Raw genomic sequence first — 27497 nt, forward strand, 5'->3', positions numbered from 1 at the left:
ATGCAGTGCTATTATGGCAGTGCCAAACGTAACATTTTGAAAAATGACCCTTCGGTAAAACTGTCAGGCACAGAGTGTTGAGTCCAGGTATCTGCCAACAGAAACCTTTGGGAGGATGTCACTGCGAGAGCTGGAACAATACCGGGGTCTCTATCTGGATTAACCAGGGAACTTGTTAAAAATTTAACATCAGCGCAGTATTTATGGGCTTCCTAGTCAGTAATCCGCTGGACTGCCAACAGCTATTTTGAGCCTTTTCCCGTTCTGGGCAAGGCAGTTTCACTTGCATAAAACAGACGGGCAGGTGCCCTTAAATCTGTCATGAAAGGGCTCTTGGCCGACGGTGGATGGTCCGCGCCCCGCGCAGCACCTCCGCGCCGCAGCTCCGCTCCGGCCCCGCCACTGGGCGGGGGGAGACGCCCCTAGGCCCCGCCGGCTCTCGCAGTATTTGCCGGTTACCTGCAAATCGCAGACCGCCGAGTCGTGAAAGCCCGAGCGCTCCTTAACAGCGCGTAAATAATGGAGGACAGGCAGGATGAATGAGTGCGGCGCGAGGAGAGCGGACTGAGCTTCACCCTGACCGATCGGGGCGCCGAGGAGGTGAGGGGCAAGGGGGTTTGGGTGAAAAATCATCAGCTTTAAAGCACGCTTTGGAGCTGACCGTGCTCGGGGCATGGGGGCAAGGGGGTTGCCCACCCGAAGGCTTCACCAGGACACTGCCAGGGTGTGGGGAGGGCCTCCCGGCGCTGCCCGCAGGGCCCCCACCCCCGCAGTGAGGTCAAAAAAAAAGAAAAAGAAAAGCGGGAGAAAAACCCTTTATTGTTATTGTGGCTGTTCCCGGCCTCCCTGCCCGCCTCCCCGGCGGCGCTCCGCGGTGCCAGGATTTCCCTGCAGCCCGCCCTCCCCGCCCGCAGCGCCGCCTCCCCGCGGCAGCCGCTCGCCGCCCGCGGCCCCGCGCCGCGCCCCCGGCACACGGGGCGCCGCCGCCCGCGCACTGACAGGCGCTCGCAGGTGCCGCGCTCGCCCCGAGTCGCGGAGGCGCGGCCCCGCTGTCCTCCCGGCTCCGCACCGGCGGGAGGGAGGCAGCTCGGGAGGGAGGAGCGGCGCGGGAGCAGCAGCAGCGCCGTAGTAAGTCGGGGAGCGGGGCGCGGAGCGGGAGGGCCGCCACCGCTGGGCTGCGCGTCCGGATCGCGGCATCGCCCCTCCTGACCTGCGGAGCGGCGGCGGGGCCGCAGTGCGCCCGCTTGGGGGGCTGGGAGGGAGGAGAGGCATTTCGGGGTAGCCAGGGGGAGTACCCATTAATGATCGTGTTTGGTTGCTCGGGAGGTTCGTGCCTGAGCTATCGCTTAGAACGACTCGGGTTGTTTCTGCATCACTAAAATTCCGAGCTGAAATTCACTCCTGTATCGGTTTAAATTTCCATTTCAGTGTATTTTGGCATACCTGATTTTAGACCCTTGCCTTGGAGACAGAAGGCATACCCAGCCTACACCCCCTCCCAAACAGGCTGCCCTTCTTTTTGTGCGGTGTGTCCCCTTTCGCCGCGTCTTCCTGCGTGGGGCTAAGAATAACCGTGCGCTTGAGTGCGCTGCTCCCTGCCCGGCTGGGACTGGGGCTGGACCGGGGGCAAGCATGGCGCTGGGGGCAGGTCAGTGCCCGGTGTGAAGCTGGTTGTCAAGCTAAGAGTTCAAGTCGGGAAGTCAAATTTGAGAATTTGGGTTGGGTTGCTGATAAAGATATGTGGGCTGTAGATTAATAAGAAGGACTTGATTTATTTTCAGTTGAAATTTAAAAGAGACCAAAATAGAGGAAGTAATTAATTTAGGACTTGCGTCACTGTAGATTGTTGCTATGTTATTAAAATAGGAAGAAGGCTTATTATGAAATGTTTAATGTTACAAATATGATCCTGGTCTCTTACTTTCCTTTAAAAAATATCTGGGGGAGGGAGGCAAGGACTCATGCATAGACCATTATTTTCAGTTACATGCTGTTTGTAAGGATGTAACATTGTTCAGGAAAATGTAGATGAAAAAAATCATGTTTAAGGTATGAAAACCTAAAGCTGAACAATTCTTTAGATACACACTACCAGAAATCTTATAATCTGCGTGCCATGGCTCAGATGTTTAAAGGAATGACAGAGATACCAAAAAAGGCATCATGATACACAGCGCAATTCTAGAAGCAGAATTTTCTCCTTCCCTACAGAAAAGGAAAGCACATTTCTGGAAGCAAGAAGTGACAGATGTGGCAGCTCAGCAGCTGGCTAAACATAAAAGCATGTACCAGCAGGTGATTACTGTTGCAATGATTTATTTTTAAAGCGTCTTGTACTGAAAGGCTTCAGCCTTTTTTAGCATTAGCATCAAGATTTACTTGTGCTCTATGGCATGTTAAAAATAGTCTTTCAGCAGAAACGTTTAGAAAAGCAAGACAAAATTCCTATGTTCAAGGCACTCCTTGCTTTGAACATTTGTTTTGCATTACAGCATGCAAAGAAGAGGAACTGAGCAGGTTCTTTGGTCGGTAGGATAGTACTGAAGGGAATGATTTTTCCTGGCCTCAGCATAAGCCAACGGTATCTGGGAAGGAAACAATGGGGCCTATCTTCTCCTTAGATTAAAGATAATCACAGTTACTGTTCTCTGGGGAGCACCTTGTACATCCAGAGAAGTAAAAATCAGGCTGCAGAAACTACCTCTGTGGTTCTGCCTTTCCTCTGTGATTGGTAAAGCCAACCTGAATCACCAGGAGGTGGCCTGGGTGAATTTTAGAAAGGAAGGAGATGGATATCACCTGAGAGGCAGCCCAGAGCCACTCTTCACCTGAGGCAGTGGCAGCGTGGGTCTGCACCATCCCTATTTGACTGCTGCGGCTAAATGCCACATTGACTTGAAAGAGGCATCTAAAACTGTTCCAAATCACTTATATCAGCTTTACTGTAACCAACAAAAGCGACGGTTCATGGCAAAACATGTTTTGCTCTCGGCTTTTCATAATTAGGTAAGCTGCTTTGGTTTATAGTCTTCTAAGTTAGATGGCTTCTTATAGAAGAAATTCTGGTCCTCTGCCCAAGTTCTCAGAAATAGTTTAGGGCAGAAAAGGAAACTTGCATTAAAAAAAATTCTTTATGCCATGTAGAATTTGCCATCAGGTTCTCCTTCACTTCTTGGCAGTGAGGCTGTGTGTGTCCCAGGGGCTCAGCAATACTCTCTGACCAGTTCTTCCTCCTCTTCCTCACCCTAGTTAACAGAATTGCTGTGGATCAGGTCACCTGATGCCTGTTTGGCCTTTCATACTGATGTAAAACACTACAGGCTTTCACCCTCCTGCATGCAAATTTTACTTTTTGAAAACAAGCAAATAAAACCATGACTTTTTTTTTTTTTCCTTCTTCCCTCTTATGATCACGTCAGAGTAAATATATTTTCTCAAGATCTGAACCATCTCATGGAGAACTCCTCTTCCCCAAGTGGTAAAACTGAGCTAATTGGGTGGTCTGTACCTAACAGCCCCGGTATCTCCATGGGTGCAGTGCTTACAGGGAAGGCAGTTGGCTGAAGGTGGTGTTTGTTTGTTTGTGTGATAGCAAGGTGAATTTCCCTAATAAACTTAAGTCTGAACTTAAACGAGGATGTGGGAAGAATTGTGTTCGGGTGTTGGGTGGAGGACTGTTTTTAGATGATTTCCTCTCACTACGAAGCAGACCGGTTAGTAGGCAGTGAAAGCGGCTCGCGGGTCCTAAGGGATGTGTCTGGGTGGAGCAGTGAGGGCAGATTTGAAGCACTGCCTGTAGAGCACAGGCTCTTCTGCAGAGCACAGTACATCCTGTGTGAAACAGGATGGCAGAATGAGGTGTAACTACTCAGTACAAGCTCAGGTAAAGCTCATGCTGAAGAAGAGACACACTTCTAGTGCTGTGTTAAAATAAGAAAGATTTCTGGATGACATTCAGGCAGATAAGCATTGCTTACAATATTTTACAATGTTCTGTATTTACACTCATAATTTACATTCCTAATGTTATTGAGCAAAGATGTTGATCCAGCATGGTGACTGCTGGGAAGGTGAGTCTTGGAGCAGCTGGAACTGGCTGACAAGACTAACTTCCTCATAGTTCAAGGGTTAAATCAAGACCCAGTAAAGCCTCAGGAAACTCTGCCCAGATAAAATGAGATGATTACAAGTGGACAAAGTTGGCCAGGGTGACAAGATATATTTATACCTTTACTTAGTTCCATTGATATTTGTGGAATAGTCAAATATAGAAACAAACATTTGTCTTATGGTTTTAGCACTAGTCAAGTCTACAGGAGCAGTTAGTCAATAATCTTTGTAAGCAACTGTGAGATTTTTCTTTTGAGAGGCTAGTGAACTGCTGAATATATTTTACTCCTTTTTGTGTTGTGCTTTTGTTTTTTAAAGAGGAAAGATAAGCCATTTGCAGGCCATTTGCAGGCTGAGCCTACGTCAAGTAGCACTTTTAGTGCTTAAAGCTCTGAAAATGTGAGAGTTGTTTTCAAATGCTCAAACTAAATTGTATCGTCATTATCTTAGTAGCTTTTTATGCAAGACCATTTTACTGAAATGTACCTTTAGCACAAGTAATTTGAATTACAGTTATCTTTGAAATTAGCAAGTTGTGCAATACTCTTAGAACTTGATGACCTAGTATCTCATGAATGCCAGGGAGCCACATTAAGGGTTTCAACTCCCACTATGTGTGGTAAAACAACAACATACAACTTAACTATGTAAATGTTGTGTTCCTGCTGTTTTTACTTGCACTGAATAATAGAAAAAAGCTCACCAAATCTGATACACTGCTTTGATTTCTATCATAAAGGTCAATGGGGAACATGTTAGATAAGAGATTAAAGGGACTGATGCTGTGAGTTTTTGTGCTGGGTCTCATTCTGAATGAGCTAAGTGAACTTTTCTGTGGTTACACGTAAACAGCTGAATGAGCTAAGTGAACTTTTCTGTGGTTACATGTAAACAGCAGCTGACCTTCTGCAGAGATAGAAGAGCTGATGACAAGCTGAGACTAGGTATGACTTGCTTAGTCAGGTCTGCAAGCTTGTTTAGGTGTATTTACATGGCAATTAATTTAAGTCATCTGTAAGAACTTCCTAAATATAAATACTACTTCATATCTTTTCTTGGAAGATCTAAAATGTAGGGCTCAGTGTATTTTTTTTTTCCTGTCCCTTTGAAATACCAGATGTTTCAAGTCCCTTTCTCACTATTTTGCTATAGAAATTTTATATGTATCTGAGGATTTGTGTTGTGCCTTAAACAAGGGAAACAGGTGTTGAGTCTTCATTCCAAATGTGGGGTTTTTTCCTATTAGAATATTAGGCACTAGCATAAAAATAGTAAATAAAAGCAAACTGTTAGTCTGAAATTTCTTTTTTTTTTCCCTGTTAACTTTTCAAGAAGTCTGTACAGTATAACGAGAAAGTCAAGCAAACCTAAAGCCTGTTATTCTGGCAAAAGCAAGTATCCGTAACTTGGCAAAAGCCTGTAGAAAATGGTGCTACATATGCATTATGGTCATGTTATTTCTCATAGTCCTCTTGCCTTACATAGTATGTGGGGTGAATTAGGTGAGAAGTAGCAAAAAGGGAGGATCTGTTCAAAATTCTGGGCTAAAGCTGAAGCTCCTGCTCTGTCATAGTCCTTTTGGGTGGTGCAGATGGTGAAGGAACCAGATAATGATTGCACAAGTAATGTAATCTTGGGATTTTCTAACTTTGTGTTCTTTGAGTTTGTAACCTTAGTGCTCTACATATGATATTTCTAATTATGGGGTTCATAATTCTCAGTGATACTCTGCAAGGAAGATCAAAGGTGCTTTGCTGCCACCACAGTCAGCATCTCTAAAGCCTTTCTGCAAAGAGGTTGTGAAACCAGCTTTCTAGCCAGCAGAGCTCTCAGTCATGATCTTCACGGACAAACCCTGATCCCTGCAAGAGTAGGAATAACAAATCTTTGGTGAAGAAGAGGCTGATGGATCTTGTTGCTTTGATAAACACTTTCTCCATTTCTCCTGTTCTAGTAAAGTTCCTTAATTTCTTTATAAGAAGGTGATAGTCTCAAGCCATCTAAGTCAGTTTCTGTGTAGTAGACAGGTTTTTTGGGGTGGGTGTTTTTTCTAGTACTTGAGTACTAGTATCAAGTGATGTACAGGAACATAATGCCAGTGTTGCTGGGGACTTTTGCTCCATATTTATATTCTTGAACCTTTTTGTTTATTTTTCCTCATATTTCATTTATATTCTCAAGAAATATTGACAGCACTAACAGACTCTTCTCATTCAGAAAGCTTTTAAATTCTATGGAAAAATCAATACTTCAGTAACTTTGAACCTTAAAAATTCTTTATGATGCTAGAACAATTTTTTTAGTGTTCTTTGTTCTAATACTTCCCAAATCTAACCTTTTAAATTTTATCCATCAAGATATTTTGATCAGAAATAAGTTCCATTCTTTATTCTTTCTTATGTGTATCTCCAGTCCTACCTAAGTAAAGCCTGAATTGTGTATGTTTATATACATCTTTTTCATGAAGGCCTATGTATTTTTTAGAGAACTCTTAACTTTACCTTTTTGACTCAGTTAATATGATTCAGTGCATATTTTAATTTTGTTAAATTCTGTTTATTCATGAGATTGGGTAAATTAGATCTGAAACTCAAGCAAAGATTAGTCCAAGGTGTATGGAGTGGAGTTCTGGGTGAATGTTTTGTTTTGGTTTTTCTCTCCCCTTTGCTGTGCTGAAGATGCACACCACAAATATCCTGTCCTCAGTGTGACAGGATCTTGTTCACGGACTCATGCCACTGCTTTTAATGAAATTTTGTAGGGGAACAACTATCAATGTTAATTTTTGGTATTTATTTTTGGATTATTTGATAAACTGTGTCTTGGGAACTAAGAGTTTGTTTGGTTAATTTTTTTTTTTTCCAGAGGATGGTTAGGTCAGTCTTCTCATGTTCAGATTTCAAATGATAGCTTAATCAGTTGGAATTCTATGAGGTCCATGCAATTTGAAGCATTAATGTGACTCATTGGTTCTTGGACAGTACATGTTTCTGTAACATCAAAGAATAAAAACAAAAACATCCCTGACACCAGAAGTTGCATATGCCACAGTGAGGGTGAAGAAAAAAGACGATGCAGGTTCTGCCTTTTGCAATGCAGTGCAAAGGCCAGCCACGCCATTTCTCCCCAGCACTGTGGTCCTTGCAAAGGCACTTTTCTTTCGCTTTTCCATGATTTTTGTGTATTCATTTGGAGGATGGTATGTGGCTGTGTAGTCTTTGGCATTTCCCTCTTAAAGATGAGGCCCCTACAAATAATGTTACGGGTTAGCCCAATTTAAGGAAGGCTTGAACAGTAGGAGAGCTGCATGGTGAGTGAAAGAGGGACAAGGAAAGAATAGTGACATTAATTGTCCTGCATGTCAGACGCAGTTCACGTGTTTCTGCTCCACATACCAAAGATTACTGCTCTTCATCAAGTTCTTTGCTTGCTCATGGCTCCTATAGCAGAGGACCTTGGAATAATAACCACGGTTCATAAGAGGGTAAGATGTAATGGATCTGGGGGTCTCTTCTGCTAGGATGTTTAAACAAGACAGGAATATAGGAGTGAAGAATGGAGTAGTGTGTCCATGCATAGGCTGTATATATGGCAACAGGATTGTACTTTGCTTCAGTCCAAACAGTTGGAGTGGAAAGATGTAATATGAGGGAAGTGATGTTCACAGCAGTTACAATTCTGTTATAAACCAAGGTATTCCTTGCCCCAAAAGGCACAACAACTGAAGAACTGTCTTCTGTGAGATTTGGTTGTTGTCATTTTATGTCTGCATAATTCTTAATATTCTAGGTACCTGGCTTGTGATTAGGGGTATGATGCTACAGTAATACAATTTGTAGTAATTCATTGCTCAGTAGGTCATCCTGCCTAGAAGGCAATTGTAACATCTAGTCAGTCTGATGAAAGCCTTAAATGAAACTGTTTGCTCGTTACTGTTACCATATCTGCTTTAACTTGTTTCTTATTAGTAACATACAAAGTAATCAGTGGTACACAGGAGTCCTCAAGACTGAATAGAAAATCTATTGTTCGTAACAAGATCATGGACTTAGCAGACCAGTAATTTGTATGGCTGCTGCTCTGTTCCACATGTCACTCCCCACTTGCTTGGCATGATTTTAGTGGAAAGCAAGGCTATATTTCTTCTGGTTTTCTCTCCATGTACCTTCAGGCAGTAGGAATACCCATCAGCCTCTGAAGTATTTCAGATAAGATCCTGAGAGGTCAACAGAAAAGACAACAAAGTAATCTATATGATAGCAGTAGACTGTATAGGTCTCTTAAAAATGCATACTTCTAGTCCCAACGAAAAAAACGTTACAATAGCAAGAGTCCAAGAAGGTTATGAATCCGTAGGAGTTACTAAAGGAATTTGTGAGGACAAAAATAAAACCTGCCTCTCCAAATGGAAGTGCTGAACAATCAAGTAATTTATGCTGTGGATAGTTTTCACATTTTTGTCTGATAATGAATTTCACTGTTAGTTGCAGTAGTTATTTTACCTTGAGAGTACAACCATGACTCTACCTTGGCAGAGAAATATACGTTGTAAATAAGGTATTTTGTGGCATGGTATAATGTTTTGATTACTGCGACATGCTCTGACAGCTGTGTAGGAGGAAATGACAGAATTGTTATCTAATGAAGCAACAACAGAGAAGTTGGAAGCACTTTGACACTGCCTTTGGTATGAACAGAATCCGTTCAAGTGTAAATCTTTAAGTGTATCCAAGTAATCTCTGAAGATATAATATGCATATAACTGAAAAATCTGCAAGGAAAGAAGCAGGCTTCAATGCCACAATGAACAATCTAAACATGCAAATTAATCCTATTCCTAAATTCCAACCAATTTTCCTGCATCGAGCCCATGTAAATGTCTTTGTTCCTTGCATCTATGCATAAACCTTAATTCCTTCCCCATGTCCACTGTCCTCCATCTCTTGGTTCCACATCCCTGGTTCTTATGCAGAGGTTCTGTCACTGATCTGAATTTGGGTTGATGGTTATTCCTGTCAACTGAGTTGTTTGTGGGGAGGGAGCAATGTAAGCATGAAGGCTGTTATTTTCAATAGAGAGGATTTCAGACGATTCTAGGTGGCAGACACTAAAGCTACTGAATCTTGTAAAAATTACAGAGTTTAACACCTTAAAATTGCCTGTCCTGGTAATTCAGAATGACAGGAAAAGACACATTCCCAGGCACAAATTTTAAGGTCAGACCTAGCTTTAAAAGAACAGAAATGCCACAACCTAGCAATGTTGTGGATTTTGCTGGATTGTGTATCCACAGGAGTAAAGGGCATTATGGTACAGCTGGGGAGTAGAAATAGATAATTTTGTTTTATCTCGTTAGAGAAACAGTTTAAAACTTTCATTAAAATTCTCCCACCTCCTTCTAATCCTCCCAATAAACAAACATATACAGATGGCTGCAGAAGAGGATAGAAAATGTTGAATGGCAGTGTCAGATATTGATAAACAACTCTGAAAATAAGCCTTAAAATGGAAGCTTCCAAGACAGCTGAAGTGTGGGTGGATGTGTTAAAAAGGCATCATCTGAGAAATTGTGTGTATTCTTTCTGTAATAAAAGTAGTTATCTCCGGAAGTAGGAGCACCTGTCTGTGTGTATGTCTGTGTACATTAAAGAACCATGACTGAAATGGTACCAGATGATTTTTCAGGTGCTCTGATTCAGTGTGTTCTTTCAATCCATCTGGTGAGGTAGCTGGCAGTAGTTACTGGGCTTTCCAAATTTCAAAGTTTGTAGTTTTGAGATAAATACCCTGAGAGTACAAATGTGGTCCCAAAGTCAAGTTTTACAGCGGTAACAATATATAAGAGATATGACTTGAAAAAAAGTTACAGGTTTCAAATTCAAGAACTGTTTGAATTTTCTCTGAGTAAAAGTGAAGGAAGCCACATACAATTATTTTTAATTGTGCTTTTGTTTAAAACTGAGTATCTGTAGTTGGACATGGATTCTGCCTGGTCATGGATCTTAGATACCCTTTCTGGACAGTTGTACTTTAAAATGTTATGTTTTTCTTGTTTGTTTTGAATAGGCTAAGTTGCTGTGAATTGGGTGCTCTTCTGCTTGCACAGTGTCAAAGGAGAAACAGCTTTTAAAGCTTGCAGATCTCAAACTGTTCATGGCAATTGACAGGAAAGAATTTATTTGGTTCTCCATGCAGGATTTGAAGTAGTGTCCAACACAGAGATCTACTTCTTTTTTTCTTTTTATTTTGTGCTGAAAGATGAGAACTTTCCAAACACAACGGTTTTGATGAGAGCTCTATTTTCATAACTTCCAGTAGATATGTCCTTTCAGCCTTCATAACCATCCTGATGGCCAAGGAAATATAATCTGTGGACAGAAAGGCTCTAAAAATTTAGTATGGCTTTCCCTGGATAAAAATGCTTTTTCCAAATATTTAATTTTTAAGAGAAATGCCATGAATTTAGGAGAAAATATTGTTCATATCTTGAATGATAAAAGTCAGAACAGACTACTGGGAACTTGTCTTATGACAAGATGTAGGCCTTTCCTGAATTGTTATCCAGTTCTGTGTCAGTATGACTCCTGGCACTGCCTGAATTGTTTGAATTAGACAACAGTAATTTCTTTAAAAAAAAAAAAAATCCAAAAATTAGCAAAGATTCAATTAACAGAGAATCTACCATAAGCCTGAGTAAATTGTTCTTGCTGTTCGATAAAAGTATATTTTCTTTTGTACTTGCTTAGACTAGCTTCACTTTAGCAAACTGAAGCTACAGAGTTGGACTGGATGATTGCAAAAGTCTATTCCAACCTTAACGATTCTATGCTTCTATGAAACGTAAGTGATAATATCAGTCTTGTGGCTCCTCTGGAACTTTCTTTTGTTTTGTGATATTCTCTTAGAATTGTGGCTACAGGGACTGGACATCGTGATGGCCAAATTCAGAATTACTGGACCTTTCCTTTCAGTGCCCTCTCATGCAGCAGGGAATAGCAGTAGCCTCTTATGACTACAGTTCAAGAGGGTGAGGTTCAGCCTGGTTATCTCTTCTGACCTCTTATTGCTGTTTCTGAGCACAATCTTCCTTCCTGAAACTGTGGCCTATACGATTTAGTCTTCCATTTTAATCTTGAATGCATGACTTGGGCTGCTGTTAAAACTCTAAGTGGCTTGCTGATGTTCAGGTATCAGCCTGTGGTGGTTTAACCCGACAGGTAGCTGAACACCACACTGCTGCTTGCTCACTCCTTTCCCCACCCAGTGGGATTTGAAGACAATTGGGGGAAAAAAAGGTAAAACTCATAGGTTGAGATACAGACAGTTTAATGGGACAGAAAAGGAAGGGCTAATAATAAAAGAATTAGAATGTACAAAGCAAGGGATGCACAGTGCAATTGCTCACCACCTGCTAACCAATGCCCAGCTAATTCCTGAGCAATGGTCCCTGGCCAGCTTTCCCCCTAGTTTATGTATTGACCATAATGCCATATGCTATGGAATATCCCTTTGGACAGTGGGGGTCAGCTGTCCTGGCATGTCCCCTCTCAGCTTCTTGTGCTCCCCAGCCGACTCACTGCTGGGGTGGGGTGAGAAGCTGAAAAGCCAATGACTCTGTGTAAACACTGCTAAGCAACATCAAAAACATCAGTGCGTTAGCAATATTATTCTCACCCTAAATCTAAAACACAACACTGTACCAGGATAAAAATTAACTCTAACCCAGCTGAAATCAGGACACAGTTAATCAAGGTCACTCTGTCCCTCATTTTCATTATCCACCTGTTGACTTTTCCCCCTGATCCTCAGTCTTCCAGTGCAGATCATCTTAGGGCAGCTCTCGAACTGAAATGGATCAATTGAAGGCAAAGAGTTTAAAGAGCACTCACTGACAATGCAGGCTGCACATCCTGCTGAGCAGAAAGTTCACACAACTCCTTATGCCCATAGGAAAAAAGCTACAATTTCTCTGTGTGACAGTAGTCTGACTTGGGAGTGGCACTACCTTTTAGGGCCTGCAAATGGAGAGAAACGCCTATGAAATTAGGAGTGTTAAACTGCTGTGTAAGAACTCATAATTAATCTACTCTGAGATCCCAAGATCCGTAGAAAAAAGAGAATATTCTTGGTTTTCAGTGGATGTACTGGGCTGAAATAAGAGCTGCATATATTGCAAGTTGTCCTTCCATTGCAGATGTACCAGTTTTGTATCTTGTGATCTATTAATAAAGCAAGAGTTTTGATTCTGATCTGGTTTGCAGGAGTTATAGCCTCCAATGATTACACTGATTTAATTACTGTTGAAAGAGAAAAAGAGAAAAGATGTAAACTAGTGACTTAAAAAGTTATCTTAGTTGTTTTTAAAGCTATCAGCAAAGTGTTGGACCCAGGAGCAAATGGCTGTTTCCAGATACATAGCAAATTACAGAATTTCAGTGGAAAGCTCAAGAAGAATATATTGGTGTCTGAAAAAAACAAGTGAAAAAATTTTCTGTATCTTCTGCATAAGAAAAGTGACTAGCAAGAGATGTTAAGGGACTTTTATTATTTATTAGCCTTAATCAAGTTCTAAAACAGCACTCTGTTGGATAATAAGTCACTGGGAATATAATAGTCCAAATGCAAGTCAAATTAAGAGTGTCTGAATTTTTCAGGTAGTCACAATTTTTTATTTTTAAAATTGAGATTTTGCTTTAAGACGCAATGCTCTTTCAGCCTGTCTTGGCACCCTGAGTGAAATTGTCTGCCTTGTTTCATACAGTCTGAAATACTCACTTTGGGAGGTGTGAACTCAATCAGCAGCCATTAACCTGGGAACCTGGTGACTCTTAAAAGTTAACTGTTTTCCTGCAAGCTGCTAATGTGTTGTATTTGGAGAGTTTTAGTTTACTGACTAGGTGCAGATTTTTTTTTTCTTTTCATTGTTGTTTGTGCCTTTTTCCTCTTCCCATGCTAAATTGTCTCTGCCTTCCCACTTTGTCTTCTCAAGTGAATGGGTTATGGTCTTTTCAGGAACAGCAAAAGTTTAACAGCAGTATCTGTGGCTGGGTTTTTAATATATTTAATTTGAATTATTGTAGGATGAACCCTATTTAGTGTTGTGTTTTGAGAGAACAAACAAAACAACAACAAAACCCTATTTTCCTCAAGGATGTGGTTTAAGAAGCCTGTGACTATAGCAATAGGGGTGTTGCTGAACTACTTTTAACATTGATCTCATAGCTGTTGCTGAACTATATAATACTTTCCTCCAGTAAAGATATCCTTGAGCTGCAAGGAAGAAGCCTGGTATGCTGCCCTCTGCTTCTGCAGCCAGAAGGAGCATACCTCTCTGGTGAATCCCGGTAGCATCCATGTACAGAGGGAAAGAAGGAATGCCACTTGGGTAATATCTTTCTTTTAGAACTTACTGTACATGTCTTTTCCTGAGACTGTGTTTCAGAGTGTTTTGGTTATGGTATTTCTATTCCTTCCCAAGGGAGCTATTTCCAGAGAGTTTGTGGAACAGGCCCTACATTATCCATTAATTTCTTCTGGTCCAGTACTGAAGCAGCAACACTGAGAAGTTGATGCCCTACTCGGATGCAAGTTCTCTCTTAAATTTCTTGAGCGTACTGTCTCTGCTCTTGTGTAATTCAGGGAGATAAAGTTTGTTCCTTCCCTGTGTTTCTACAGAGACTATCTCCATTAAAAGAACTGTATGGACAAGAGAAGAGAGCCCCACACTGTGCCTTAAATTAATCCCAATGCATAGTTACAGTATATATTGTGGGGGATTTTTGCTGGATATGATTTGGATTTGCACTCAGGACAAGGAAATTGACCTCAGTTTCTCTTCCTTTGCCTACACTAAGAAAATCAGGAATACCTGTCCGCTTACTTAGGTGGCTTGGTTTCTGACCATCTTTACATTGGTTCTGTTTTCTGAGTTGGTGTTGTGGTGTTTGTTGTGTTGTTGTGTTTTATTTTGCTTGATTTCCCTTCCCCCCCCCCCAGTAGAAGTTTTGTCAGCATGATAGGTGTGTGTCCTGGACTCTACAACATGTCATCTTTCCTTAAATTTTTGAAGGATGGTAAATCACACTAAGCAACGTAGTGCTTAAATTTTGACTCCCTGAAGCTTGCAAAGAGCCATCAGAAATTTGCTTTAAATAGCCTGCAGTAAAGGTAGAATTTCATCTTACCTACTTATTAGAGGATAAGTAAATAAATAAGTAAATAAATATGCCCTTCACACAAGAAAGTAGGTCCCAGAATTATATTCTTGTATTTTTTTGGCTACACGCCACTGCTTTCCCTACCAGTTGTGTGAATTGGTACATGAAGGACTTGCAGCATGTGGTAACAGCTCGTTCTTGGTCAATACCAAGGTGCATCCATGCCCAAAGGGATTGCTGCACCTCACTTCTGTGCTTCTAGAGTTGTATAAACAAGACAAACAGAGCTGTAACAGTCCAGCTGCAAGTGTGTCAATGTAATATAATGCCTTGGTATGTGTGCTCTGTTTCAGAACCAGCTTCTCTCAACTCTGAAGTAATTACTGCAACCTGGACAAAGTATAGGCTCAGTACACTTAGCTGGTGTTGGTTTAGTCAGACCTAAACATAATTTTTGCCTTGTGCAACACTTTGCTTCTCCTACTTGTCCTCCCCCAGGACTCTGTATCATGTGAGGGGCAAAAGAGTGAGATTACTAAAGAGTGATCTTAGGCATTACTAAAAAGACAGATGGTTGTTAAATTTGGGTTGAATTTGGCTGTCAGACACCTGGTATATGTATCCTCAGTATCCTGAGAGTGGAATGCCAGTGCCGATCAGTCTTAAATCTATGGACAGTAGTTTTGACAATGGATTATATATTTAATGGTCAGTTTCAGAATCTCTCTCCCCTTTGATCTCCCTTGTTGGGAGCACCATAAGGCACACAGTAACTGGTGCTGAGGAGCACGTTTAGCAGTTACTCAGCTTTTGTAAAGGAGTGAAAGGGACCTGCAAATGTAGGCTCCTACCTCTGCTTCTGAGGTAGGAGGGAGGGAGGGAAAGGAGTGGTCTTGTTGACTTGATGATCTTAAAGGTCTTTTCCAACCTAAAAGATTCTCTGATTCTATCTGGACTGTGAGGGCTGCAGAGAGGTGCAGCTGGGTGTGGGCATCTGTTACCTAATGTCTAGCCTAGTTTCTGTCGAAATATCTGATTAATTTTGGGGTTTTCATTAATGTGGGTTTTGGAACAAATTAAATGTGACCGAGGTCCCAACAAGGATCTGAAATCTGTTTTCTGCTGAAGAACTCTTTATACAAATGAACACCAATTGCATCATTAAGCACACGCTTCACTGGGGCTGCCCAGCAGGACAGAACAGTGAGACAGAACTTGCCTCACGCAGTGCTTTTCTTATAAGGTGAGAGCCACTTAAGACAAACTCGTGCTTTGGCTCATTTGTGTGGTTTTTTACAGCTTTTTTGGGGAGGAGGTAGTTGTTTTACGGCAGTCTGAGTTTGGTGTGATCCTCTTCAAAAGGTGCTTGTATCTTGCGTTTCTCTAGATACTAACTAGCAAGCAGATATTTCCCTCCCTCTCCCTAGGCATCCTCCCAAGGATTTGCAGTTTTAAAGGTGTGTGAGAGGGTTTGTTCGGGTAGAACTCATCATAAAAAGTTGTAGCTTGTTTCTCGCAACAAAGGCAAGTTGTTGTTTTGGTTGGTGTTACGCCACTGTGTTTGTCAGTGTCGATTTATGTCAGGCTTTAAATAGGATACTCTGCAATGAGTTTGTTTTCTGGTAGTTTGTAATCCTTTCAGGCCAGCTAACATTAACGAGCGGCTGCATTGCTGTGGCTGGCTTTCTTTTGATCATGCACAGCCCTAGTCAGGAAATGGGTGAGGAGCATGAGTCATGATTACATTACCCTAATGTGACTGCCCACTAGAAGTTTTCTTTTTGCCGCCAATACGCCTTCCCTTGACACTACTTCTGAAAACAAAATGTCCATTTTGGAGCACTTTGAAATATTGACCTTTGAACAGAGAGATTTATGTTCCCTTGCAGTCTCGAGGCAAAGCTCTTAAGCAGGAGCCCCTGCAGAGTGCAGAGAGAAAACGAACGTCTGCAAAGTGCTTTTCCAGAAGTTTGCAAAGACAGGACTTGACTTGCAGTACACTGGGTCTGCTTGGGCTCACGGGATACAACACGCTTCCCTGACCATTTGCTTATTCTGTCATGTTGCCTGCACATGCAAGCTCCAAGTCCAGTCTTCTCTTACACATGGGCTGTCATCTCATTCACCATTTGGCTTAAGCTTTGTCTTAGATATGTACTTATCTTTTGAAATATGGCTACAGTAATGGGAAGATAGGTGCTGAGTGCTGGCTGAGGTAAACCCTGAGTGTTGAGAAGGTGGCTTTAGTGGGATTTGAGACAGCAGTGTTTTGGACAGTTTAATTAAATACATGGGATTTAGAGTTTGAAAGAAATATCAGCTGCTAATCAGTAAACTAGCTTTAGCACCGAATTGCCACTGTGCACTCTGAATATTCAGACAGTACACCTCTGTACAAGTGCTGAGTGTATTAATTTCTTTCAAATTAAACTCATTAACTCTGTCAGGTTTTAAGAGCAGTATGTGAAATATGACTATTGGCACAAAGAGTGAATGCACCCTGATACTACTTGATATATTCTAGAAAAAAATAAGTCTGATACATTGAGTACAAGCAACTCAAGCTGACGCAACCAAATGTCTCAGGAGGAAGTGGGGACCCCTGCACTACTGTCCAGTGTGTGGCATCCCTGTCAGCTGGGGCATGTTGCAGGTGTCACTGACATGCTGCAGAGCAGCACCAGAATATGACATGTCTTCCAGTTGTCACTTATTCTTCCAGATTCTTACCTCTGCTCAAATAGTCCCTTCAAATAGTAGAGTTGTTTTGTTAGAACTAGAGTATAAACTCACAGTAAAGATGTAATTTCTGTTTTTTGCCTTTTGTTTCATATAAGGGTGATAAGCCAGTTACTTTAGCTGACATGGACTTGTTATTGTACTAACAATATACTTAAAACTGAATATAGATTACAAAATTTTAGAAGCCCTATTTACTCTGTGATTTCAGCCCCACTCCTTAAAGAGGGCATGAGTTGGACCAAAAAGTAATTCAGTGAGGATTTTTTTTTTAATCTATTGAAGCATTTCCTTTCTTCCACCTACTCCAACCCCATCAACTTGGATCTCATCTTGATGACCATTTAACTCTCTGAAGGAGGCAGAACTGGAACAGAGCAGAAGATTCATCCTTTTTCTGTGTAATACAAAAAATAAGTCCTGTGTAACTGTAGATTTTTCTGTATCTTTATATCTCTACCTCATTGTTACTCTTTGCATATACAAGGTTCTCTGGCTTTCAAGTTTATTTTAAAACTAGTTTATCAGCCACTTAAAGATGGTCAATACTTACTTAAAGCAAAACACTGAAAAATGAATAATAGAACTGGGATTATGATATGCCTATGTCACTTGTGTTTTTCAAGGAGATGATAAGGAGTATTTGACTTAAAAATGAAGCATATTTGAGAATTGGAGGTCGGGAGTTCAGGGTAGGGTTTTGCGGGTTTGGTGGTTGGGGTTTTTTTTACTGAAACCTTGCAGGATCCTTGTGTTTTAGATTGCCTTTTGTCAGCAGCTAGCAGTTAAAGAAATTTTAAGCTAAGAGTCTTTTCCAAAAATAGTATTAATATCTTAACTATAGTTAGAAAACCTTAATTTCAGTATGACAGCAGTCTCGGGAACCCGAAGGCAGAAACAAGTGGAGCTACAAAGCCATTTTTGCATCAGAGGTGTGTAAAGTCGAGATGTAATTCCATGGACATTTTTCCTTGCAGAAGAGATGGTTAAGGATTGGCCATCCCTTCTGCCAGAACTCCTTGCTTTCTAAGAGTGATGTCTCAAGAGACAGCTTAGCTATTTAAATTACTTTTTACAGGTGAAAGTAGCAGTCTCACTCCAAGCCTTGTGGTTTTACACCCCTTTCCTAGTTAGTTTTCACCTTGTTGTGTGCTGAACTGGCCTGTAAGGGGTCAAGTGTGTGCACACAGTAGGGGGGAAGGAGAGAATGCCTTTCTGACAGCAAGTTATATTGAGCTTGAACTCTCTTGAAGCATTGCCATCGGGCAGCTGCAGCTGTTGCTAAGCCTGTCCTGTAAACTGAGTCAGTGGAGAGAACTGCGGCTGTGACCAGTTTGAAGTGTGATTTGTAGGTCCATCTGCCTGCGGAGTGTACAGGGAACTGCGGTGCAGAACCAGGAACCAGCAACGAGGAGTGAGGAATCCAAGGTGGGAACTTCTTAAACCAGGCTTTGAGAGCAGAGTTGGGCTGAGGAACTACACCCTCTGTGTCAAAAGAGAAAGCCATCTATGCTAACCTGCTCCGAATTACAAAGGGCGTGGAGTGTGGATTCATAATCCACTTAAACTGATCTGAGTGCTGGCTGACATCAAAAGGGGCAGTTGAGATTTCAAACGTAGCAGTTTGCCAGGCTTTTAGATGGCACACCATCAGCTCAGGCTGTAGGGGGTTTTTTTTTGTCCCATTTCATGTTTTTCCCTAGGGCCGAAGAGAACTGATGGACAAGTTTTTAAGCCTGTCCATCTTGTGGCTTATGGGTTTATGGTTCCCAGCTATTTGCTCACCTGGTGTGTGACTTTGTAGGATGAGATGTGTGACTGTGCTTCAGGGTGCAGCCTGTCTGGTGTAGCATAACCTCACCTTGGCTGGCTGCGTTAGTTAACGTGCTGCACTTTGTGCTGACATGTACCTCTGCCTAAATCTGCACGGACTTGTACTCTCCCAGTTTTTGGAAGCCAATGAACTATATGGCATTAAATCTGTATATATGAATGTACCAGCCAGCAAAGCTAAGGAGAAGGTAAGAAAGAGGGACCTGTTTCAGTCCATGGAGCTGAACAACAGAATACAGTGAGCTCATTAAATCCCTGTCTCTGGAGAAGAGGAGAAAAGAAAGGAAGGTTTTTATTGTTCTAGAAAAGATGCTAACTTTTCAAAGCTGAAAACAAGCTGTGATTCAAACCTGTTGAAAGGTGAAAAAAATTGCTTGATAAAAAAGAGGGAATTATTTAAGATATTCTAATGAGTGGTCATAATAAGTACAGTTGCAAAAAACAGACTGTGCAAGGCATTTAATTTCATATTGCATCACAACCAGATTTTTAAAATGTTAGTCCTACAGTGTCAACAAAGCATGTATTAAAAACATTTAGAATCTCAGAGTAGAGCATCAAAGAGGGATGTACTTCTACTGAAACAATGCAGAGATCTATTTATACAGTATGGGCTGCATAGTATTTTTAGGAGCATCTTGCAAATAAGTACAAAATTGTTGTAGTGCAAATTTACAGGTGATGAATATTGGTGAGGAAGTATATTGGTGAGGGAGATGGAGAAAGCTCAACTGATTTATTGATTCACAACTTCGGCACATTGAAATAAAATGTTTCTCTCTCTTTCTGAAGTATGGCATTGCTTTTTACCCTCTAAAATATAAATCCAGTTTATTTGCTGGAGAATGATAATGAAGGTTTCTGGTTGATAAAGGGCATTTGTAATCTCAGACTGATAAAGAACAAAATAATTGGAGACTGAGGCCAGTTGCTCATATTAGACCTTTTTTCTTCTTCCCCCCAAACCAGGTTTGCTCTCCTTTGTTTCTTTTTCTTACAAGCTAAACTAAAAACTCTTAAATAATTACTTCATTTCAATATAAACCACAAGTACTTTAATGGTTTAAAATTAATTGAAAGTGTTCCCTAGTCAACATAATTTACTTCAGCTCGATCTGTTTGTAAAGGCAGGGTGACAAGATTTAAAGTAGTCAACAACTAAAAATGATTTCAAGAACTTGTTTTTTCTTTGTTTGTGAACCTAGGTTTTAGAGAGGCAGGAAAAAAGAGGAGGGTGCTGGAGAAATGGAAGATCTGGAGAGAAAGACACTGTCCCTCTCTGTGCTTACACTTAGTGGCAATTAACACTTCAAGTGGACAGCTCACAGCTAGTGTACTAATTGTCTTTGATTTATGTGGAAAAAAGTGGTTTGTAGCAACAGAAATTAAAATGTATCCTTATGTGACTTTTTGCCCTTTTTTTTTTTAATTATTTCTCCACAGCTAGAATAGATAAAGTAATTAATTGTATTCATCAGCACCCAGATTGGAACAGGAAAGACTTTAGGTGCATATTCTCTGATAACTGACGTCTGTGACGTAAATTAATGTATGTAGTCTGCATGTATGGGGAATTTTAAGAGAAGGGTGGACAACCTTCACAGCTAGCACATGGCATCTCTGTCTTTTCAGAACAATGCAGAAATGAATCAACTCCACTATAGGGTCAGGTCCTCTCTTGACCTGTGCTTCTGTAGCTGTGGGAATGGTTTGGGATTTTTTTTTCCTTCATTTTCTGAAAAGTGTATGTGATAACACAGTAAAATAAGCTAGATTTGATCTAGGAGAGTCAGTGGACTGCAGTTAAGAAAATTAGCTGAACTGAAGTGCATTTAGCCTGATTGTTTTTATAAAGTAACGAAATCTGTAACTTTAATCAGGAAGGTGCAAATTCTTTGATGAAAGGAGAAGCAAAGGAGACAAGGACTTCTAACCTGATCAAGGGAAGTTGACTTTAACACAGATGACTTCAAAGGCTGTGCCTCTTATAAACAATGTAAATTTAGATAAACAATCTGGAGGGAGAAGTGTTAGCACCTGATGTGGTTAAAGCTACTTAGAAGGTGGTGGCTTTATAAGCGGAGAGCTGGTGGCCTGGTGTAGAAGTGGACAGATTGGTGGCCTCTTGTCTTCAGAGTCTGATGGTTGATAAGGACACCTAAGTCCCCAGGAACACAAGAGGTAAGCTCTGTGGTGCATCAACTGATGCTTTTCTTGTACCTGAGGACTTGGGTAGCTGGGAGTGTGTTTTACTAGCATTCAGGAATTGTGACTGCATGGCTTCAGGCCCCTGTTATAAAACCAGTAAAAATGTGTTTTACGCTTGATGTTGTTTCAGACATAGTGAAAGTAACAGGATTCACAAGGATATTCTTAACAGTTTATTTGTACTGCTGAAAGCTACTGGTAGCTAAAACCTAAAATGAAAGTTACTGGTAGCTAAAATGAAGGCCTAAAGCCTAATTCTTCTATGCTTGCAGATACTTCATAATGTAGAAAAGTTGCAGCTGCTTGTTGTGTAGTTTGTGTCTCTTTTGCCATGTTACTGTGTTTTTATTTGGATATTTAGCCAATGTACAGACTCAGTTTTCTCTTACTGACTTGCTCTGCAAGGTAATCCAATGATATTTTAAATTATGCTTTGGAAAGGTCTTTCTCTGAATTTCATGTGCTTCTAGTCAGTGATCTGTAAGGCAGAGCCTTTGCAAGGGTTTGCCCTGTAGAAAGCTATAGGCTTCCCAGCACACACAGTTGCTTCTGGCTTTGCTCTGTGGAAATGTGGTTTTCTTCCTATAATTTTTTTGCTTAAGGATCTAGGTCTCTTAGGATATTTGCACAAATAAAAGTTTGCACCTTGACCCTTATTTGTCTCTGGCTTTGCAAGCTTAGCTGTTGAGATATTTGCTGATAGTCTGTCCTTTTATAATGGACTGTGGAATAAGCTAAGGCATCCATGGAAGACTTTGAGCTGTGTGGAAGGTGATGACTGCTGAGTGGACAGAAGGCAGATTGAGAAGTACCTCTAAAAATATTAGTCTTTGTTACCAAGCAAAACACTTAGATGAGAATGTGAAGTGATAGGAATGAAAATGGGCAAGTGCTACAGCCAAACGAAAACTTTAATTTTTGCTGGGCTGAAATTTCTCTGGTTTGGCTCATGTGTGGGTCTTGTTAGGAGAGGGATATCTTTTCAACTGGAATAAAAACCCTTTCATGTTGTTTTTCTCTTAAATTAAGGTCTTTCACTGTAGGGTGGCAGTCCAGGATTGTAGACTTCTGGTTTTCTGGTAACTTCTCATTCAGCCTTCCAATCACTTAGTTACTGGGCTGAAATTAGTCAAAACAGAGACTCTTTTAGCAGTAAGATCAGAAAAAGGTCTCATTTTAAGGCAAGGCGAAATTTACTGTGTGACCTGATATCAAGATTGCAGTGTGTTGTGTCCCTTCCCTTAGCCCATGTGCACTTGGGATTCCATTAAATCTTGTTGAGTGCAGGGAGTGTGTTAAGATTCTTGTGAAAATTTTGTGGACTAATTTTTTAGTTTTCTAGGATTTGAGCTGGAGGCTTAGTGTCATTAGGCTTTTCTTCATTTGCCAAAGTTGGATTTATATATTTTTTTCTTACCAAAAGAACTACTTTATATATGTATATATGTGTGTGTGCGTATATGTATATATACTATATGTTATATATTGATATGGGTTCTTCCTTATTTATTTGTAAATTAAGTATGAATAAAAATAGTGTTTTAGGCTTAGTGAATATTTCCAGATTTATTTGCTTGAAGTAGCTTAAAATCTGTACTCCTCTAGGCAGCAGCTGACAAAGAAGATAGGTATGCAGAAACCAAATACAGTTGCTCCAAAGCTATGTTATGTTGTACATGGAAGGCCTGACCATTGAGAAGGGAGCCCTTTTACTTAAAAGGTGTAATTTGCAGATTTCCAATACTGTGGGTACTGATATCTGCAGTAAGAGTAGCCTTTGTTTTCAGTAGAGAAAATGGTGCTTGCACTAAGCATGTAATTGTGAAATTTCTTCTCCTCAAATGTAAAGCCTCTTGCACTGGCCAAATGGAAGGCAAGGCCTTCACAATTAAAGGGACTGCTGTATAGAGAGGGCTTGTAATTCTTGATAGTGGTGTCTCTTGTAGCATCCTCTCGGGTAGCGTGGTTTTACACTGCCCCTTACTGGGGCTCTCTCGTAGTGCAAGAACTAAAGGAGATCTGGGTGTCCAAGTTTGTGCTGCATCCAGAGTTTTTGTATTTTCCCGCCTGAGCTATGAGCTAAATAAAATACAGTGCTTTTCTGGTGTTTCAAAATGGCCTATTTATACTAAAAGTTATTTTATATTTTCTTTTTAGTATTTCCTGATGTTCAGATGTTCCATTGTTTCCTTCAGGTTTTTTCTAAACCTCCCTGTGGAGTTTAGTGATAATGGTTTTTGATACACATCGGAACTGGTGGAAGCCATGAAAGCTTTGAATGAACTGGCATTTGTCTTTCATTTTTAAACTAGTGACCAACAGGTATGACTTTGAACCACGTTGTCATTACATAGCCATTCATTCAAATTAAAAGACCTGAAAGACTGAGAAATTAGAATCAGAGAGAATTTGACCTGTTTTTTCTGGGAAGTGAGATAGAGCTGAGTCCACTAGATAAACATAAAAAACCTCACCATTCGTCTTTTTTTGATAATAGTCTTCTCTGTAGAGTTGAGGACGTTTTGTTTTGTTAAATGGGTTGCTTGGGCAGAATGATAAACGGGAAGAAACAGTGCAGTGATTTTCAGAATTTAAAATCGTTAGGTTGATTTTACTAATCAATTCAGTTCCTGTTGTAGGGGCATGCGTAGAGATCTTAGGAGTTACTTTTCTATCTTGCAGTACTGACATGGAGTAAATGGAACATGAATCTCCTACTAAACTGTAGATCCTAATGAATTTCCATTTTGTTGTGTAGAAGGAAGCTTTGACGTGGTTTTAATTGATTGATGTGATCAATTGTGTTTTCAAAATTGATCTTAAAAATCATAAAATACCCTCATAAATTATTGAACACTGAGCTTATTTTGTATTTCAACTTTCAACTGTTTACATCTGATGTATTTTGCGGGGGAGGGCTTTTCAACATTATCAAAGTGCAGTAGATACCTGGTGGGAATCAAAAAAACCAAAGCACTGACCTGGCTAGACTCCCAGCTCCCCTTGTGATGCACAGTTAAGTACCCCACTGCAGGAACTAATTACTGCGGTTAAAGGATTTGTTAAAATGCTTAAATTCTTCTTGACAACCTGGGTGTGTAGGCATACAGTGCTATGTTTTAAACCTGGTGATTCTTACTGAGCTTAATTGGTGAAGGAAAAAACCTGCCAGGGCATAGATAAAAGGCAGCAAAAGTAGCCCTTGTTACAGACAGCTTCCCTCCACATATGGTATAGAACAGTCTTTTTGTATAAAAGCTGAAATCTCCTTTACACAGTGAGAGTGGTGATGGACAAAGAGTGATGGATTTGTAGCTGAGTATTCTGATGAGAAGGGGTGGTCTGTGGTGCATGGACTTAATAGAAGAAAGTACAAAAATGTCCAGGAGAAAAAAAGCATTTATCTGAGATTGTCCAAGGGTTAGGAACTGGCACTGTAAGGAAGAAATACACCATTAAAGTATTAACAAAGAGTGTTTTTCAATAGATAGTTGACTTAATAGCCTGTTAGCCCTTGTTAGCTCTATTAGGCCTTTCAAAGACCACATTCCAGTAGGACAACATGGTTTGCAAAAACTGTTTCAATTGGCTGCACAGAGCAACTCTGAATCACTGTGGCCTCATGGTCTGCATAATTCATGATCTAGTCTATAGCTGCTATGAAGAATTCATGTAGACTAAAGAATGTAGTCACAAGAATCAATCTCCTCTAAGGCACGTGCATTTGGATGTTCCTAACAAATTGAAAAACCTGGACCGGCTCCTTTTTCTAGTTCCTAAAACTATCCTTGTAAATGGGCACAATTATTGGAAATGTTATTGGTTACAGTTTGTGAGTGTTCCAGCACTAATTGGAAGTATCTGAATACTAATCTAATTATCCAGTTATCTAATTCAAGAGAGTCTACTCCATATCCAAAAAGGTTTCCTGAATGACTCTGTCAGTCTTCCTGGATCTACCAAAAAACTTAATGCTGTTGAATGTTATAAATGTGTTTCTGCATGTGGTCTCAAAGGTCAGCATTTTGAATGCCAGAATAAGGAGAAGAAAGATTGAGATGGTGATATTTATCAAATGAATTGTGCTCAGCAACTGTGTCTAAAAAACTCTGACTTCAAAAAAAGCTATGAAGTCAGAGAAAGGTTAGCTAGCCTTGTTAATCTGAACTCTTTTATCCTGCCTAATGAAGGGAAGCAACATCATAAAGCTAATCTCCAGGCTGGAACTGTCAGTACCAGTACTAATTTTGGGGTTTGGTAAAAACAAGACTGAACGAACCATGAAAAATACATTAATGATAACCTGATTTTGTATCCCATGCAGGTTTCCTCAAGTTGTGGAAGTAGCAGGGCATTTGGTTGCTAACTTGACCCCAAAACTTGTGCTCCACCTTGCAAAGAGCTGACGTGGGAGACGTTTACCTTCACATACTCCACAGTTCTCTGTATCAGAAGAAAAAGACTTTGTGTGCAAGAGTGGCTCAAGATGACAATGTAACGTTGCTAACACTGAAGGTCTCCTGAGAAGAACTGGCTTTGTAAGAGGCTTCTCCTTCCCTCACTTTTTTTTTTTTTTTTAATAACTACTTCTCTCAGAAACTACAAGCAAGATGCCAGCCAAGACACCCATCTACTTGAAAGCTGCTAACAATAAGAAAGGGAAGAAATTCAAACTAAGGGATATCTTATCTCCTGATATGATCAGCCCTCCACTTGGAGATTTTCGCCACACCATACACATCGGAAAAGAGGGACAGCATGATGTTTTCGGAGATATCTCATTTTTGCAAGGTAACTACGAGCTATTGCCTGGAAATGAAGGTAAAACCAGAGTTAGCCAGTCTGGTATCCATAGTGAATTCTTAAGGGCAAACAGCACTTCCGAATCCATGTTTACAGAAACTCCATCACCAGTGCTCAAAAATGCTATTTCCCTTCCTGCCATTGGGGGTTCTCAAGCCCTTACATTGCCTTTATTGTCACCAGTGACATTTAATTCAAAGCAAGAATCCATCAGGTCATCAAGACATCCTAGGCTTAGCTGTGAGCCAGTAATAGAAGAAAAACTGCAGGAGAAAGGTAAAGAGATGGAGGATGAAGAAATGTACAAAGATGACATATGGGAGCAAAATGGTTCTTCTTCGCATTTTACTAACGGTAGCGACAGCCACTCATCCAGCTTTTCTGAACGATGCACTGATTGGCAAACAGTTGATTTATTGGATGACAGTCGGCTTTCGTGTGAACTAACCAAGACAAAGACTAAGTCAGAAGAATCCCTTTCAGATCTTGCAGGCTCTCTTCTCTCATTGCAACTTGACTTGGGGCCCTCACTTTTGGATGAGGTCCTCAATGTAATGGACAAGAACAAATCTTAGAACTGGTACTCCATTGCTTCTTTATAAGTGATTCACTTAAACAAAAACAAACAAAAGACCACAGTTCAAAAGCAGACACTTAAAAATCAGCTGTTTTTGCAGTTGTTTGACGGGTTTTCTAAAAATATTCTTAAAATACTATTTTTTTACCTATTGTTTTTCATGATTTTTATTACACTAAATTCTCATATCAGGAAGGTAAATTTTAATAACAATTTTCAGCAAATATAAAATGTTTTTAAGTACCAGTATTAATGATCAGAAACTTAAGAAACAGCATTTGAGGATGATACTGATTGTGGCATTTGGTTAGTTCACTTCTACAGGCTTCTGAATATGTGAGAATCTCTTAATGTCAGAAAGGAGACTGATATTAATTATTCACTTTTATAAATTATTACAATATCACTTTATGTATAGGCCTCTTTCTAGAACCTTGTGTTTGAGGGTTTTATAGTGTTTATCTTCATTTTCCATAGTACCATTTCTGCTATAAATTCACCATAACTATTTTCTTGGTCTTATACTACCACTCTGAATTCAGATGTGAACAGTTTGAAGGCTTTTTCAGCTTGAATACCTGGTCCAAAGTCTCAGCTGGTTTAAATGAGTATGCACAAATTTACACAAGTTGAGGCTTGGGCCTGATGTTGTATATGAAATGTTATGTTGTAAACAGGTGACACATGCAAGATATTATGGTTAAATTATTTTAAAAGTTGAAATATATTTTCTGTGTGCATATTGGCTTTTTACTGCAGAGCCTACACATACAGTATCTCATCAGAATAGTTGCTTGGCATTATTGGTGCTCTTCTGAAAATTGTATATTTGTGTGTTTGAGGAGAAATATGTATTAATAGTCCTTGCTTTTTTTCTTCATTTATTTCCACAACATGCTTAAACTTGCAACTGATTGTTTTAATTTTTGAAGAAGGCACTGGTTATTCACAACGCTAGTGATGTGTGCAGCAACAACCAATGTTTGCGAAATGTGGATCCTTCAATACAGTACCTACATGGATTGCATAAATACCTTGTGCAATACAATAAAAACCCCTTTAAATTGCTA

The 27497-nt window shown here is 40.3% G+C and overlaps 1 protein-coding gene across 4 annotated transcripts; it reads left to right on the forward strand.

Moving 5' to 3' along the window:
- The first annotated feature begins 386 nt into the window (after positions 1–386).
- On the forward strand, positions 387–27497 carry CDC42EP3 (CDC42 effector protein 3). Of its 4 annotated transcripts, XM_039569513.1 has the most exons (3): positions 968–1128; positions 23243–23369; positions 25372–27497. In XM_039569513.1, exon 3 carries the CDS (start codon positions 25658–25660, stop codon positions 26423–26425), a length of 768 nt encoding a protein of 255 aa, XP_039425447.1. In that variant the 5' UTR covers positions 968–1128; positions 23243–23369; positions 25372–25657; the 3' UTR covers positions 26426–27497. The 4 variants fall into 4 exon arrangements, with proteins under 4 accessions (XP_039425446.1, XP_039425447.1, XP_039425445.1 ...); XM_039569512.1 differs by lacking the exons at positions 968–1128; positions 23243–23369 and adding an exon at positions 387–600; XM_039569511.1 differs by lacking the exon at positions 23243–23369.

Source organism: Corvus cornix, chromosome 3, assembly GCF_000738735.6.
Source record: "Corvus cornix cornix isolate S_Up_H32 chromosome 3, ASM73873v5, whole genome shotgun sequence".
NCBI lineage: Eukaryota > Metazoa > Chordata > Aves > Passeriformes > Corvidae > Corvus > Corvus cornix.

Excerpts from the sequence above, each read along its gene's own strand:
- CDC42EP3 (XM_039569512.1), top strand. The coding sequence starts at position 25,658 with ATGCCAGCCAAGACACCCATCTACTTGAAAGCTGCTAACAATAAGAAA.